A 16,420-nucleotide genomic window follows, 5' to 3' on the forward strand; every position below is an offset into this window, starting at 1 on the left:
TTCTGGTCCATATATCAATATATTTTTGGACGTTAGATATATATTTGTTATATCTAATTTCTGGTTCAGGATGAAGAAAATAAATGAATAATTCCGCGTGAAAAAGACATGTATTTATATATTCATTAGGATACTCATGGCACAGGAGACTCTTAAAGCAATAACTTATAATGCGCTATATTTGTTTAAACCACAGGCAATGCGATGTCTATATCTTTTCCCCTGAATGTAATCTTGGGCCGTGGACGGTTGATGATATTGATCAGGTTGGTCAGTTGTTCCATTTCCGGCTGCATTGCTCTAATATTCATCAATATGGGCTGATTATGGATCTTGAGTTGTTCCTCCACACTCAACTGATCGAAAGGGATCTCCTTTGGTCCATTTCCGGGAGGGTTTTGCCTTGGACTGATCCTCACAGTTGTTGTGGCTGTTGTTGATGATGTTGTTGCTGTCGTCGTCGTCGTCGTCGATGTTGTGGATGCAGTAGTTATGACAGGAATTGCAGAAGTGGTAGACGGTGTTGTGTTCGTTTGTGACGAAAAAGGCTTGATGGTCGTGCTCGTGGTCCTGGGAGTAGTTAATGGAGTTGTGTGCGGTCGGGCCGATTGAACTGCTAAAGCAACTGTGACCCCCTTGGACATGAGATCGTCTTCAATGCCGTTGATCTCTTGTTGCAAATTCAAGATCTCATCAATAAGATGTTGAGGAAACTGGTTTTGATTGCTAATGGCCGGAAGGTTTCTCAGTTCAGGTATATCTGGATCAGGCAGAAAGTCGTAATAGTCATATTCTGTCGAAGTCTCGTTGAACTCTGGATCTGTGGCACCAAAATGTAGCGCAACACAATTGACCCCAGGATTGGGCACTTCGAGGCCTTCCTCGAGCACCTGACTGCAAGTCTTGGTGATGAATTCGATCACGGACCCGTTTCCTATATCAAAGGAAAATGGGAGCGATTTGCCTTCCTCCCCGTCCTCTTCCTCTAGAGAATATTCGGCGTATTCATATTCCACAGATTTGCCAATAATGCAAGTGATCCCTGGGATAAGAACGAGGTTCGGATCCAATCCCTGGACGGAGGTTGGACAAGGCGGCCTTGGGCGAGTATTTTCGCAACCGGTGAGACAAGGCGGAAAGATGGGAGCTGTGGAGTCTGTCTTGACAGGGGTGTCGTCGGTTGATATATTTTGAATTGCATTGGCGGCATCTTCCAATCTAGAAGGCATATCTTGCGTCACTGTTGCGTCTTCTTCCGTGAAACTGGGCAAATTGGGGATTGCATACGGCGTGGTTTGTACACTAGAAGGATTCTCAGTGCTGAAGGTGACTGACACTTTATCATCGTCATCGGTGGATGAGGCAGTGGAAATCTTCTCAGTGAAAGCGTCGAAGGGCGTAACAGTTTCTTGCTCGGTGGATTCGTTTGCAGTTGCAGTTGCAGTTGTAGTTGGACTCGCAGTTGTGGGTTTCATAGTGAAAGGAGTGTCCATCGAGAAATGGGTGGATGGCCCATTGACAACCGTCTGGGAGGTTGAAAGTGAGTTTGGAGTAGAGGCGAGTGTGGGATCAGCCCTTTGCGTTGTGATCCTCGGATTTGAACGAGTGATCTCCTTTATCATTGACGAATCGAATTTGGCAATGGATTGAGTTTCTTCCTCTAGATCCTTGTTCAATTCAAAGGGTGCTCTTGTACTTGTTGATGAACTCGTTGTTGTTATTGTTGTTGTTGCTATTATAGTCTTAGTAACGGTAGTAGCTACAGTAGTAGTGCTAGTAGTAGTTGTTGTTATTGGGATGTCAGTAGTAGAAGCTGTTATTGTCGTGGTTTTAGTTGTTGACGTTTCTATTGAGGGGGCCTTTGAGCGTTGTGTTAGAGATGCCTCTGCATCATTGTAGTTATAAGCAGTTGTTGACTCAATTGCAACTGTGTTCTCTGTATTCAAAGTAGGGTTAAGACTAGTAGAAGTAAAAGTGGAAGTGGTCACCGTTGTTACTGTTGCTGTTGTCGTTTTTGTTGTGACTATTGTCGGTATCATCGAAATTTCTTGTGCAGGCAATGTTAAAGGATTTTCTGGCTCAGGATACCCATACCCAAGGGTTGTGGTCTGAGAATGAGTCGTTGTTGTTGTTGTTGTTGTTGTTGTTTTTACTGTCGTGGTTATCGTCGATCTTGTTGTGGTCGTCTGCTTTGCAGGTAATGTCAGAGGGTCTTCTGGTTCAGGATACTCATACCCTGGGGTTGTGGTCTTCGTTGCAGTTGTTGTTATGGTGGTAGTCGTGGTGGTAGTGGTGGTTGAGGAGCTTGAAGGCAATGTTAGTGGATTCTCTGGCTCTGGATAATCATAACCCGCTATTGATGTGGTTGGGACAATTGTAGTTGTGGTTGTAGTTGTCTTGGGAGTTGTAGTCGTTGGGTTTGTAGTTGTCGTTGTTGTGGTTGCAGTTGTCGTAGTTATAGTAGTTGTTGCGTTGGTTATTGTTATTTTAGTTGTTGTTGAGGTCGTTGGTCTGGTAGGCAGGGTTAATGGATTGTCTGGCTCTGGGTAGTCATAGCCCGTCGTTGAAGGGATTGGAATAGTTGTAGTGGTTGTAATTGTTGTAGTGGCAGTAGTTGTCGTCGTGGTTGTAGTTGTTGTGGTGGTTGATGTTGCATTAGTTGTCGTGACTGTTGTGGTTGTTGTAGGGGTGGTTGTAGTGGTGGTTGAAGTGGTGGTTGTAGTGGTGGTTGGCCTTGAGGGCAATGTCAAAGGATTATTTGGCACTGGATAATCATAGCCATCTTTTGATGTAGTTGAAGTGGTAGTAGAAGTAGTAGTAGTAATAGTTGTAGTTGTAGTAGTTGTAGTAGTTGTAGTAGTAGTAGTTGTTTTTGTTGTTATGATGGTGGTTGTGGACTTTCGTGGTGGGAGAGTAAGAGGATTGGATGGCTCTGGGTATCTGTATCCTTCTTCTGAAGATATTAGATCCTGAGGGAACGCCCGACATTGAACCAGAGATTGTTGGTAGAGCAGAACCAATGAAACCAAAACCTTAAAAGAACAAGAGTCGCAGAGCATTCTGATAACTGAAATGAATGATAATGAATGATAATCTTTTGCTGATCCAAACAAAATGTTAGGTTCTTTAATGTTTGCAATTGGAAACTGTCGATATGCTTTCTGCTCTTCCCCTTTTCACAATTTTTCATGGGTACTGAACCAAGTGCTGGTCATAATTAGTGTGGTATCAACTTTTAGTCAACCATCTTATTACTCCGACCATTTTTCTTCTCCTATCTCTATTCAATATCATTCATAAAGGAAGTTAGAATATGTGTCCTCCGTATAATGTCCTATCACTGGTTTAGTTGCATTTAAGGGATATTTCATGGTTTTTTTCATATTTGTATGCACATTTTGTGTTTAGGGAAATCTTTCATACGTCTGTGAGAAAGTGAAAACGATTGAGAACCAATCTGAAACCAGACAATGGCATTGCTTATCAGAAAATCAGACAATCTGATGCCTGAATTCGCAAGGCTCAGCCCTCCAACCGAAACTGGGTCATTGAAATATTTGTTAGTTTTTATTGTCAGTACAACTGTTAAATGCTTATGTCTAAAGGAATGAACTGAACTGAAGATCACAAACGCAATCAAATAATGATCCAATGGAATCTAGTATTGCTTGAGGGAATGAAATGAGCATTGTTCTGTTTATCTGCCTTTTGCCCCCTTTGTTGCTTTCAAAATTGTTCTTACTGACGTTGTCATTACTTTGTGCTTTATTTCCACTTTTACGTATTCTTCCAATTTCACAGAACCTTATACACTTTTGGTTCGTTTTTATCATTTTAGAGCATTTTGCTTACTCTGGCTTGTTCTTATGCTTAACATCATAGGCTTTAGGTCATATTTTTGCCATATTTGACCTGCTTTTATCCACATTAAGTGAATCAAAAAAGGTATTTGAAGGCATATTTTGGTCGTCTCTATTGATTATACACTCTCTTTCATAAATTTTACGCATGGACATAACGGAGAGTGGCAATAAAAACTGTCATAAAAACTAAATAATCGACTAGTTTATATAGTACATAAGGTAAATAAGGTTATCAAAACTCAAGTTTTGAACAAAGTTCAGTTGTTACTCCAAAAATAGCATTAACATGGGAAGATGTCTTTTCAGAAAGCGTATTAAAAGCCATTCATACATAAATTGATACTCAGTCCGCCAGCTCTCTTAAAAGAAGATTGGTCAAAAATCATGACCAAGGGCATTGACCAGCAGGATATAGCCTCCTTTTCATCACTCTCTGGAGGTTCAAAGACGTTTACAACGAAGTTGACAGGTCTTCAGAGACTCAGGTGTGGAAATATAATTTTCTTTTCTGAGGACCGGTTTTCGATGGCATAATATTCAATCTCATGCACGCAAAGTAAACCAAACGCCTCGGTTAGAATATTTATTTTATATCTCTGTGTTCAAGAGTGGCTGGAAAGCAAGTTTCCAGTCACTTGTGAAGAGAAAGAACATTTCCACACGTTAGAATTGGCTTCGAGCGCTTTCGAGTAAAAATCATACCTTGAAAACCAATTCTCATTAAAGGTTATATATTTTGTGAGAGTGTTTGGGAGATCGTTGAAGAATTTTGGTGGACTGTAAGATTTATACCCTGTGCTGCCGTCTATGGATTTGAAGAAGATAGCTGAGGAGGGCCTGAGAAGCTAGTGAGTTCAAATCCAGGGTGGCTGCAAGGGATGAACTAAGCTAAAACTCCACCAACATTCTTTCATGATCGAGTGACTGAAATTGAGTTGGGAAAACCTGGTCCATTACGGAGGTAATTTACCCAAACGGACAAGAAAACATGCTAGATGTGTGTTGCGTCTTCCTTGCCAATAGAATGGGTTATAAGGCATGTCAATTGAGGGAAATTCAAGGAAAATGTGGTCCGGCACCTTGATTTTGGGTATTTTGAGGAGGGAGAACTAAGATAAATTGAAATAAATGTCCAAATTCAATGCATGCACAGTGCGGTTTTCTGAGCATGTTGTCTTTGATTTTTCTTTTACAAGGACCGGTTTTCAGGAGAATAAAATTCCCTCTCCAACACGCACAGGAATACAAACGCAACCATTAGAAATATTATGCTCAGGCAAGCCCTCGCTCTTCTCTTCAAACTTGACGGCATGAAATGAAATGGGCAAACGCATTCAAGGTATCTTGACCATGTCAACTTTCTTCAAGCCTCACTTTGTTAAACTGCACGCAAAGAAAGCCCCTGCTATTGAATAAATAGCTATTACTCCATGGAATAACGCCAGTTGTTCATGACTGCATTCACTTGACAAGCCACATTGGTTGTCTTGGTTAATTTCACACGGTAGCATTAGCAGATGTGAGTCACCTTTTCATGCCGTCTTCACCAGCTCCTTACAATGTATTCAGAAAGTTGGTGAGTAAGCAAGAAACTCAGGTAAACGTCCATATGGTCAACACCTAAAACGTGTTTCTCCATTTCATCATGCCCTCTCACCTGAAAAAAACCTCAGGCAAGCCCTTGCTCTTCTCTTCAAACTCGACGGCATGAGATGGGCGAACGCATTCAAGGTCTCTTGACCTTGTCGACTTTCTTCAAACCTCACTTTGTTAAACTGCACGCAAAGAAAGCCCCCGCTATTGAATAAATACCTACTTCGAGGGTGGTCCAAAAGTTTCCCTTTTTTGGCTTGTTTTTTTACGGGGTTTTCTAACCGCTACAGAGAATGTAATCCCCAGTACTATTAAAATGGAAGGTTATAGTTTGTCTATCTATTACCTCTCAATCTTTACATGATATTTGATCATCCAATGAATTTGAATTGGCAGATAGAGCTAGTCCTTGAATATAGGGTTGATCTGGAATGCGTTCTAAAAATTTGTCCAAGTCTGACTTGAAAGATGCTACCGGATCAATAAGGCCTACGTATTCCTTACGGATATTAGAGGGAAGCAAATTAAACAATGAAGGAGCCCGAGAAAGAAGAGATGTGGACTTCATTGTTTTAACTAGCCTGGATTCTCGAGGGCTTGAAGGTGCTCTCAAAATGCACATTAAGCCTCTACGGTCATTATAATTGACCCTAAATCCTGGGTTTGGACAAAGCTCATGGATGCTTTTGAAGACATACAGTATTAGATACCTTTTATACCTTCTCTGAACACTGTACCGACAGTGTTCATTGTTACAAATTTCAAACCTCTTGAAGAGCATGTTGAAATGGAATGGTCTAAAGTTCATCCGTGTATGCAATATATTCTCATTTTCTCAATGTCCAGAGGGATTTAGGTATGTTAAGGAGACAAGTGATTACAGGTGCAATTTATGGAATTGGACCTCAGGTAGTCTGTTTTTTTTAACACGCCATAGAGGCCAATCAAAAGAAAGTTGTAAAATCTTTTGAAGTGTTTGGTATGTTAATAAATCATTGCTTGATCTGGAAATCGTTTAATATCACAAATCAAAAATAGTGTTTTCTATTTCTTCCATAATTCATAATAGCTAACAATGTTATGTTCGCTTCAAACACCAAAAGTGTAATTTTTGAAAAAATCTTTGACAATCATTTGAAGCTCATTTAATTTTTACAGATTCTGACTTTTCTTGAATACTTTGTGGAACTGTTTGAAAACTACTTCTTTGAGGGATCATTGATTTTCCCAATATTTTCAACGATTGTTTCATCAAGTGTACTTTCGATGGTTCCAAAGTAAATTTTCAAAAATTTGCATTTTTGGAGGGTTTTTGAGCCCGAATATAAATTTTTTTGAGCTATTTTGATATTATGCAAAGAAGAATACTTTTGCGACATTGAAAATCGGTAACAATAAAACCAAAGTTGTTCCTTTACGATCTAAAAAGTGCCAATGTGTTTTGGCATTTCCTTGGAAACTTGACAGGGCTTTTGGACCACCGTGTCGCGTGATTACATTCATTTCAAATTCTCCTTGACATAATAAGTATAATTAGCATATAAAGGTCAGACTAGGCCAAAAGTAGCGCCTTAATTAACGCATTTTTCTAACAATACTATATGTAAACCTAACAAACTGGTACGATTTCTCACACTCATGAAATGTAATTGATAAACTTATGAATATAGTGGGTATGAGCTCCCATGTCAAAACTTACTACTCGTTCTACCTCATAATGGAAAGTAAGAAAGGGACTGGTGTTCATTAAATGATCATAAAAAATTGCCTCCTTTTAGCGTTGTTCAGTATTCCATTCGGTTCCAAAATACCGGTTACAGATGGGTGAGTATTTTAAACCACCTTTATTTGTTATCTAGTTCGTCATGACTTTTAGTACAAATACTAAATAAAAACATTAAATAAACTTGGGTTCTGTGGAGTCAAATCATTGTTAATGCAGTTTGAGATAAATTGACCTGAGTTTTATAAAAGGCGCCTAATTGATGTTCTTCCTGTTGATACTTTTTCGGTTGAGCTTGTCCTATGACCTAATGTTTGAAGAATTGATGCCCGGCACATTTTACCGACAAACATATCTTTTTCACTACCCTGTGGGTCCCGGGATTTGTTGTTTTTTCTTGTGTTTCCTCACGAAATAAACATTGTTTGGAAAGCCGAACTCTGATCATGTCTTCTCCAGTACGATATCAATATTAAAGATCCTCGGCAACACAAAAGGATCAGGACGATCTGCATCGGTCCCTTTCCAACCATCCAATCGCCGTCAACAAAATAGAGCTTGAATGAAAATCTGAACTTCACCCATTGTTTACCGTTTTTGCCTTGAAGATGACGTAATGCTTAATTGCAAACAAAAACGAAGTAACAACCAGAAGCGTCCACCGAATGGAAGAAAAATCTACACATCTATCTGTGGTCAGACACCATATCGCCTCAATAAGCCACGACCAGAAATCAATTAGCTTCTATCGAACCAGTCGAAAACAATGTTCTCTCTAAACACAAGGAGTGACTAAATAGAGTGACATGCTCAGGTTTTTTTTTTAAGTTTCCTTTTCAAACTCGCAATTTTGGAGGAAATGGGAACGTTCGTCTGATATGTTCAAGTGCGATTCAATGGCCCGTGGACAAATGTCATAAATTCTGGTTAGTGGTCTCTCCGTGCTCTGTCTGCGTGTCTCCCACTAAAAATATTATGCATGCCAAGAGAAGAAATAGCTAGTTTCCTCTCCAGCCGATTTGATTGGTTGAGCTTTCCTCCCCACCCCGAATTCCAGACGAGAAGTCTTCGAATCGGGTTTAACAGTTACATTGATTAGTTTCACACTTCACTCATTGATAGGCTCCAATAATTGGACCATGATCGAGCATCTCCACTTGAGTTGGTTGACCAATGACTGCGATCTATGAACGCTAAGAGGCCATTTAACTTCTTTCCCCCCAATTCCATAGCAGATTTGGCCCGGAGATCATAAGTTTTTTTTTCTGTCCCATTTGTCCCAATTCAAAGGCGAGGCCTTGTCCGATTACATCCTCTATCTGATCGATCATGATTTCGAACGCTTTCATGATGAGCACGCGAAAAAGTGGGACAGGTCCGAGCCTCCACAAACCACAGTCTCTTTGGAATCTTTTGCGTCCATTCGGAATTCCAAACTGCTTGGAAGAGGAATGCTGATCTCTCATTGTTGTATTTGTTGTTGTTGTTGTACGTAGTTGTGACTCTTTGTTCATGCCAAAACTGAAGATGAACCCGATGCTAACGGGGCTTTTGGTAGAGGTCAAGTTTGGCAACGAGCTTTACAGGACAAGCCTGATGAAGCGCCATAAATAAGATAGACCCGTTTTGAGCCACCCAGATGGATGGATGGATGGATGGGTGTGCAAACGGAAGGATACATAGATGAATGAATGAGTAAATGTGAAGACGTGAGTGTCACGATTTTAAACGATTCCTGGAAATAGAAGGGTTGCAAGTTGCAACATGGCAACACCCCGAGTGGGTAAAAAATCGTACGCTCGTCGGGTTCCATTCTCAGAATGATAGTTCACACTGCACACTTGAGAATGGGCTTAAGTTAAGTTCTCTCTTCAAGTGACGACCAAGACAGTCTGTGCATTGTCTACTTTCAGGAATGGATGAATTCCAGGTACTGCAATGCCCCTGAAAAGTGCATGATAATGCGCGTGCGAGAAGCAATCATTGGGTTATCCGCCATACTTTCCTGATTTGAGGAGAAGTGTTATGGGCACGATTTATTTGTGTCAACATTGATATTACATGTGAGAGTGTATCTTCGGAGCAAATAAAAGACCAGGAAAATATGTGGAAAGGAGAGTCGACTTTGGGAACCAACTTGAGTACTTTTTCTCCATAAGCATCTGTGGCACATTAGGATTACAAAAAGCACAGACATTTCTAGATTAGTCCTTGGGTTGTTCATTCTTCTCATTCTCAGAGGATACGCGACTCTTATTGGAATTTGTGTGAATCATATGAAATGTTATGGTTTCTTTATGTTGTACTAAATGTTATCTGCGCTGAACATCTTACCAGGCTCTTCATTTTCTTCTTTAACTGGGAGCTTGAAATGGTCGAAGAAAAGGCTCTCTGGACCCTAGAAAACAAGGTCACAGATCACCAAAAGGACATATTGACCTTTACTTGAGAGCACAAATGAGAGTGAGGTTCCCTACTTTGGGCCGTTGGTGAGTGAATCAGCTCTGATAGTTGCTACGTTCATCCAAACGCATTCAACACGGGACTAAACCCTGGATTGACTGGGTTTACCTTTGAGAGCTCCGATGCTTCTTCGTATTTGGCAACACCAGGACACAAGTCACAAGTCACAACCATGATGATCTTTTTGGAGGGAGGGAAGGAGGGAGGGAAGAAGAAGAAGGAGGAGGAGGAGGAGGATGGGCAAGAGGATCCTCTTCATACTCCTGGTTGAGCATTGTATTCCACCTCAATCCGAGCGAACTCGCCTTGGTAGACAGGATGAGCACACTTGTAAAAAAAGATCCCATTGACGACCGCATTTCATTAGTCTATCGGCCAGGATCTTGACTTGGCTCTGGCACGACACACAAAACATCACGATAATTACCTTCATATCGGTTACATAATTCGCTTTATGACTTCTTACCCAAAGATGGGATCGATCGCCTATCAGAATCATGTCATGTCTACAATTTCGTTCTTCCAGTGACGTGAATGCTTTCAAACCAGGTGGGTGGCTACCCAGAGAGGGACTTAAACTTACAGTAGTGTTGGTAGGTGGCTCGGTCAAAGGTGATGATGAGTTGGGCCTGAGGGCCTGAAGGTGGAGCGCTCGTCTTAGCTGGGCATCCCGGCATCCAGCGATAATAAGTACCTTTTACATCCAATCATCGCTAGAACCTATTGGGTTATTCGGAATATACACAAAACGCGACTTCATGCCATTGGGTTATCAATTTGGAGCTCCAATGGTTGATGATGGATGTCTGGTGTGATGGAACGATGAGTCTAGGCCCCGATAAGGAATACTGGCCAAGTGATCTGTCTGTAATTTAATGGATGAATATGGGTTGCAGTATACCATGTAGTAGACTGGCTGATGCCATTCTTGGGTTGTTTCCACTTGCATTTGGCTCTCATGTGTGAAGAATTGAAGATGATTCGAAAAGTTACTGGTTTTCAAGTGCGTTTAGCTTTTTTTTTTAACTTCTGACATTTCGATCCCATTACCGCGTTGAATGTCGTCTATTCATTAAGGTCGTAAGTACTTTGAAGTACTGCCAAGTTGCTTTCAGTTGATTCTTGTCAAATCTGGTCACAAAGTGCGACTCTTGTAGCTAGTTATATAATGATTATTTGAATATATTCCCATATGCAGCCAAGTTCCATCTTACCCATCTCGAATTAAGGCTGATTTGTCAAGCTTGCTTGTCTCCGGGGGAAATTATGCCTTCGTCAGCTTAACCTTTGGGTCCATGGCGTTAAAGACGTGTTTGTGCATTGTATGCCTGAACAAAGGCCTTTTACTATCTTCCTCTTATAGCATCTCGTCGACGTACAGACGAGAATGGCTTTTGGACAGTTTAGACGGATCGGGCTGCTTATCCGTGCCTGTCTTATATCATTAATCTTGTCGGTCAAAGTGGAATAGTCATGCACAGTTTGACATGTTTCAATGCCAAGGTTGAACCAATCTTGAATTGAATGTCTTCTTTTGAATATTATGTAATCTTGTTGAAAAGAAAAGGGCCCATGGCCTCCTTATTTATCCGATTGGTGTCAGAACTTCAAACTGATGTTAGAAGTTATCTTTTGTCACGTCAGGTGTCAACCTGTGGTTAAACAACACCATTCCCTATTATGAGAGTAATATTGGGTTGGTTGTCGTATGGGTCGTTCACTTATAGGTTATCTATGTCGGAGAAGAGCATTCTTGGAAGACCATTATGGACTGTTTTAATCAAAGAGGATGCAAATACGTTGCTAGGGAGACTAATTAAAGTTGGGCCCTTCGGCCAAGGATACAAGTGTTTGTCGAGGGACAAAATGTTATCAAGACAATGTAATAGGACAAAGAAAAATGTGGTGTTTTCTATCATCCAATCAATATCGTATTTTGACTAATCATGTGCAAGACGGAAGCTCTGGAAGTAAAGTTGACGCTCAAATAAATACGTACGTAATGTCGTGTAAAGTACGCCTCGTTCGATCACTTGAAACTTTTGCAATCCAAATGCACCCGCGCCAGACAGTTTACGATCAATCTTGAGCACTCCCTTGGTTGGTTATTTAAGGTACATCTTCAGATTGGATGATGTATCCTCTTGAAAAATGAAGTGCTGGCCATTTCCCGGCGAGCATTCATAAAACATGACCTTCACAGAGGTACTGGAACCCGAGGCATAAACCATCGTTGTCAATAAAGGAAGATAACAGAGCCCTTGTTGATATCCGTGATCATCACACGGCTTATGAAAGTTTTATACGCTGTACTTTCCGCATCTAGGACTTTTCTTGCAATAATGTTCATGAAAAAAGCTCGGCACGTCGTAAAGGGTCTAGACCAGTCGACATCAAGGTCATGTGTTCGGTTTCGTGGTACGGATATCTGCACTAAAGCTGAAATTGTACACATGGAGAATTTTGCAAGCTTTCGCAAGCTCCGATTGCGCAACCAATCCTATTGATGCATCAAAGTGACCCACCCTTCCTTCATCAAGGTCAAGTTTTCTATTGCTTAGGTGGATATATTGACTTCAGATTAGTTAACGCAATAAAAACATTGTCAGTCATAGCTTATCGCCTATCTCTTATTATAGCGATTTCGGGCCGAGTCATTCCCACGCCCATCATTTCTTGACCGTTGGTTGTCCCGCCCCGCTCCATAACGATTGCGGTTGTTTCTTCCGTTTCGAATTTCTTGTCGAGGGGTTGTCCTTCGACTGCCACGCCCTTGAGATCGTTCTTGGCGTCCGGTTCCAATGGACCCGTTTTGGCGAGACGATTTAGAGGCCGATGATGTCACTTTGACCTCGCACACGAATCCCAATCGTTGGGCACACGCTAAATCGTGCCATCGAACACCATCTCGAAACCAGTTGTTCAACATGGCTCCACATTCCTCTTTGGGTCCACCATAGTATTGACATAAGTTGTCGGGCTGTGGATCACCCAGTCCGCCTGTGCGGGACCATGATCCAGTTTGGGGAAGTTTCTTTTTGGAACTAACCCAATACCAATGGGAATTCTTGGGACAATCTGGCTCCGAAAAGCACAATCGGGCACCAATCCAAGCTCCTTCCACGTATTTCGCTGCAATGAAAAAATGACCATTAGAGACGCAGAGAGAGTGCCGATTGCATAGTGGGAACCAAGGTGGTCAAACCAAGGGATTCGTTCGTATTCTCATGTTAGCGAGTGATAAGCAATATCAGAGCGCTTGAGTCCCGATTGTCGATGGCAACATGCGACAATTACGTCAACCAGGAAAATGCATCGGAAAAAGAAATCCTATTTTCTTGGGACTCTTAAGGGACACGTGCGTGCGATTGTGGTTCCATCCAGGTAAGAGGTGTGGTTGATTTGAATTATTTTTAAGGGGCATTTGGACATGAAGGGGTTGGTTATCAATTGTTTTGTAGTAGTTGGGATCCAGGGTCAGAGGGTTGAACCTGGAAAGGCCAGGGAACCCAGCCTTCACATCGTAGGTATATTGGTTGTGTCAATTAACAATGCAATAAGCTAAAGATTGGTTCTCTGTCTGTGGGCGTGGTTGGCATTCAAATACAAGTTTCTTTGAGAAAGGCCGGGTAGAATAATTAAACCAGGGACATCGCTTATGTTAGGAACCTGCACTAACCGCTACGCCATTTCTGTTCCCATAAAAATGGTAGATTAAATTGATGGACGATCAAAATTTTGTCCGGGAATCTTGGTTTTCATCCCAACAAGTTTTTCGTTGCCAGATTCAGCCTGGGTTCTCAAGTTCAATGAGAACTAGTTATTTCTACAGAAAAGAGCACTTTATCATCCAAATTATCAAAAACATGCTCGTCATAACCCAAGCTGAAAACTAAAACTTGGGTGCAACTGTTCCATTAACACAAGCCTACTTGAAGCAGTCAAAATTGAGACATTTGGAGGACTCATTGGATAACGAAACGAAAATACCTCAGCGCCATTTTAACTAATGGCATAGCTAATTCGCGAAATTGAAAAATCGACCATTTGGTTCTTCATCTTTTTTTCCGACAGCTACTACTTCAACCTAAAGTTGAGTAAACTCGTTGTCTAATGTTATTGAACAGAAGGACACCCAAACTTACCTCTCTCGAGATGACTGGCGATGAAGTCGTCTTCTTTTGGCGATTCGATGGCTGCCAAATCCATGCATCGGTTGAGGCAGAAGTCGCGAGCCTTTTTCCAGCTCTGGCCTTTACTGGGGCGTTGTTCCTTGGACCAGGAGAAGTAATAGTCTTTGTTGTTTGGACCCGGGATTAAACTGTTCTGAGACACTGAAAAACCAAAGATCTAAGTTGTTCACATTTGGATAGCTATAGTAGCCAAGTGGGCTAATGTACCCGATAGAGGCACGACATGGTTCCCCGGAGGACGTGGCTTCGAATCCCGCCTTCGGAGAAAACCTTTTTTTTAATAGAATATTTTGAAACTTACATTTTCGACAATTGGGTTTGGAGGAACCAGAGGCACCCGATGAGGAAGAAGAAGAGCCAGATCGTTCCTCCACAACATCTTGGGCGTGGCCTTCTCCGTCTTCCTCGTCTTGCTCTTCTTCATCCTCTATTTCTTCGTCATCGTCGTCGTCGAATTCTTCTGAAGTTCCCCCGGAGACGAAACCAGAGTTTGGCCTTTGCAGACTTGGATTGTTCCCAGCTTTACCGGATGAAGACCCTTGCCCGAAATTGTCCCAGTTGTAAAAGACGTTGGAATCGAATTCCTCCAAGCCTCCCAATTGTTGCCAATAAAAGTCGTCGTCGGTTCTTCCAAAACCAGAGTCCTCGTTCCTATTGCCTTGCGATCCAAAAGAGTTGTCCTGCCTGTTCTCTTGGGATCTGAAGACATTGTCGTTCCTATTGCTTGGGAATTCAAACGATTTATCAATGTTCCTGTTGGCTTGTGGTCGAAACGGCTCTGTATTCCTGTTGACTGGTGATCCACGAGAATTGTCGTTCCCATTGCCTTGTGATCCAAATGAGTTGCTCTTCGTATTTCTATTAGTTGAATCAGTAACCGGAGCAGAGTTGGAATTCGAGGACGTGTCTTCTATTAAAAATAGAGCCAAATCGCAATCCGACCATTGTGTTCCAAAAAGTTTCAATTCATTTCTTACGTGGTGCAGTTTGTCGAGAAGCTTGATTTTGACCCTTCGGTTCTACATCACTAGAGAAAAAGCTTTGAAAATCCTCAATGGAGGCAGTTCCCGTGCGAATATGATGAGCTCCATAGATTGCCAGGGCTTGGCCCAAGACGAGAATCAAAACCCCGGATCTCATCACGGTCCAGCTCGGGATCACTCTCCTCTAAGTCGAAATCACCTCCTAAAACTGAGGGCCAGCGACGATCTGTCGAGTTTGGCAAAACAGGTTCTCTGATGGATTCTAAAGAGTCCAAAGAGTCTCAGGTTAGGACATCAAAGTTCCTCCTGACATCAAGATTAATTCTGATTTTTCAAAAAGGACGGGAAATAGCGTAATGAATCCCTGCAACCTGGCATGTCATTTGTGACTTGACACGCAAACCCTCTTTGTTCGGTGCTTTCAGCTCAGGCTTGAAAATTGTAATCTTATCAGACAATTTAATTACTAGCCTTTCTAGAAAGTCCAAAATTAGGGGCTTGTCGAGTGTGAGTATTGCTTTCACCTCGATCTCGCTCCGCTCAGACCTCAATTACCTCGAAGACATGATACGTTTTCCTTCATTGCTGTTGCAACCTCAATCAGTCAATGACATCCAACCACTTGCTCTCAATCATTTTATGCCACGAAGTCGATTGTGAAATGTTTTCCTTTGGAGTAATGCTTGAACGAGAACTGTCTCTCGAACTTTTGCATTATGACGAATTGAGCTTCATATCAAGTCTCCATATTGATGCCCGAATAACTTAAATCACCTGGGTTGACTCGGAAGAGCTCGACTTCCTCCTGAAAAAAAAACCTATTTCCATTCCAATATGGTTGAAAGACAACGTTGTTCTTGGATAGATCAATTTGATGCGAGTTCATTTCAAAGATGGGATCTTGCTAATCTCATTCGTCATGGAGACCATGTTTGAGGCAAAAATTGGACGAGCAATTCCTTCCCAAGACGACATAGCTACCTTAAAAAAAGACACCATTTCGTCTCTCAGTCAACGCCAATCCGTCATATGTACCGGTTTAAAACGAACTTAATCTTCCTTTTCGCTGCAAAAGAACCAACCCAATTTCTTGTTGAAACACTACTGTTTGTCGGAGATTCAAGTAGAACGTTTTCCTAGCAATATGGCCTTGAGACGTGAAAGATGTCTGGCTAATACCTATACACTAGATAGAGAGAGTTTCATGATAATCATTATTCAGCTTTGGAGGGAAAAAAAGTCACCCAAGCGGAATGAATCTCAACGCACACTCTTCAATCTCCATCGCCACCACCGAATTAGGAATTCGGGCTCGCCAGCTGGAAATAAGTGCAAGCATTCTTGCATTACATAACATAGCTATTAAACCCGGCGCATGTGTTTCCTTGCATATTTTCGGTTTCAGCAAATTTTGGTGGAAAACCACCCTTTCCACAACCATAGCACGAAAGTGCTTCAAAAGCGACGCTTTGTAGCGTTCCAATAAACGTGGCTTGATCGTGGAAATCATTGAGGGGGAAACACGTTGCCTCCATTGGACAGTTTTTGTTGATACCTTTGTACATGAATCTGATTTTGATAGAGAATCACTCAAAGACCAGT

General features: G+C 41.7%; 2 protein-coding genes across 3 annotated transcripts; both read right to left on the reverse strand.

The window, feature by feature from the left end:
• Positions 1-99: 99 nt before the first annotated feature.
• Positions 100-9,845, reverse strand: LOC131884428 (mucin-2-like). 2 transcript variants are annotated; one of them, XM_059232204.1, is made up of 3 exons: positions 9,657-9,845; positions 9,514-9,577; positions 100-3,032 (listed from the first exon to the last, which is right to left on the reverse strand). In XM_059232204.1, the coding sequence occupies exons 1-3, from the start codon at positions 9,701-9,703 to the stop codon at positions 186-188; spliced, it is 2,958 nt and encodes a 985-aa protein (XP_059088187.1). In that variant the 5' UTR covers positions 9,704-9,845; the 3' UTR covers positions 100-185. The 2 variants fall into 2 exon arrangements, 1 of the variants encoding a protein (XP_059088187.1); XR_009373720.1 differs by lacking the exons at positions 9,514-9,577; positions 9,657-9,845 and adding an exon at positions 4,566-4,705 and having other exon boundaries at positions 2,893-3,032.
• Positions 9,846-12,188: 2,343 nt separating this feature from the next.
• Positions 12,189-15,069, reverse strand: LOC131884435 (uncharacterized). The gene is made up of 4 exons (XM_059232213.1): positions 14,813-15,069; positions 14,137-14,745; positions 13,788-13,976; positions 12,189-12,774 (listed from the first exon to the last, which is right to left on the reverse strand). Exons 1-4 carry the CDS (start codon positions 14,973-14,975, stop codon positions 12,266-12,268), a joined length of 1,470 nt encoding a protein of 489 aa, XP_059088196.1. The 5' UTR covers positions 14,976-15,069; the 3' UTR covers positions 12,189-12,265.
• Positions 15,070-16,420: the final 1,351 nt, after the last annotated feature.

This window comes from Tigriopus californicus, chromosome 8, assembly GCF_007210705.1.
Source record: "Tigriopus californicus strain San Diego chromosome 8, Tcal_SD_v2.1, whole genome shotgun sequence".
Lineage (NCBI taxonomy): Eukaryota > Metazoa > Arthropoda > Copepoda > Harpacticoida > Harpacticidae > Tigriopus > Tigriopus californicus.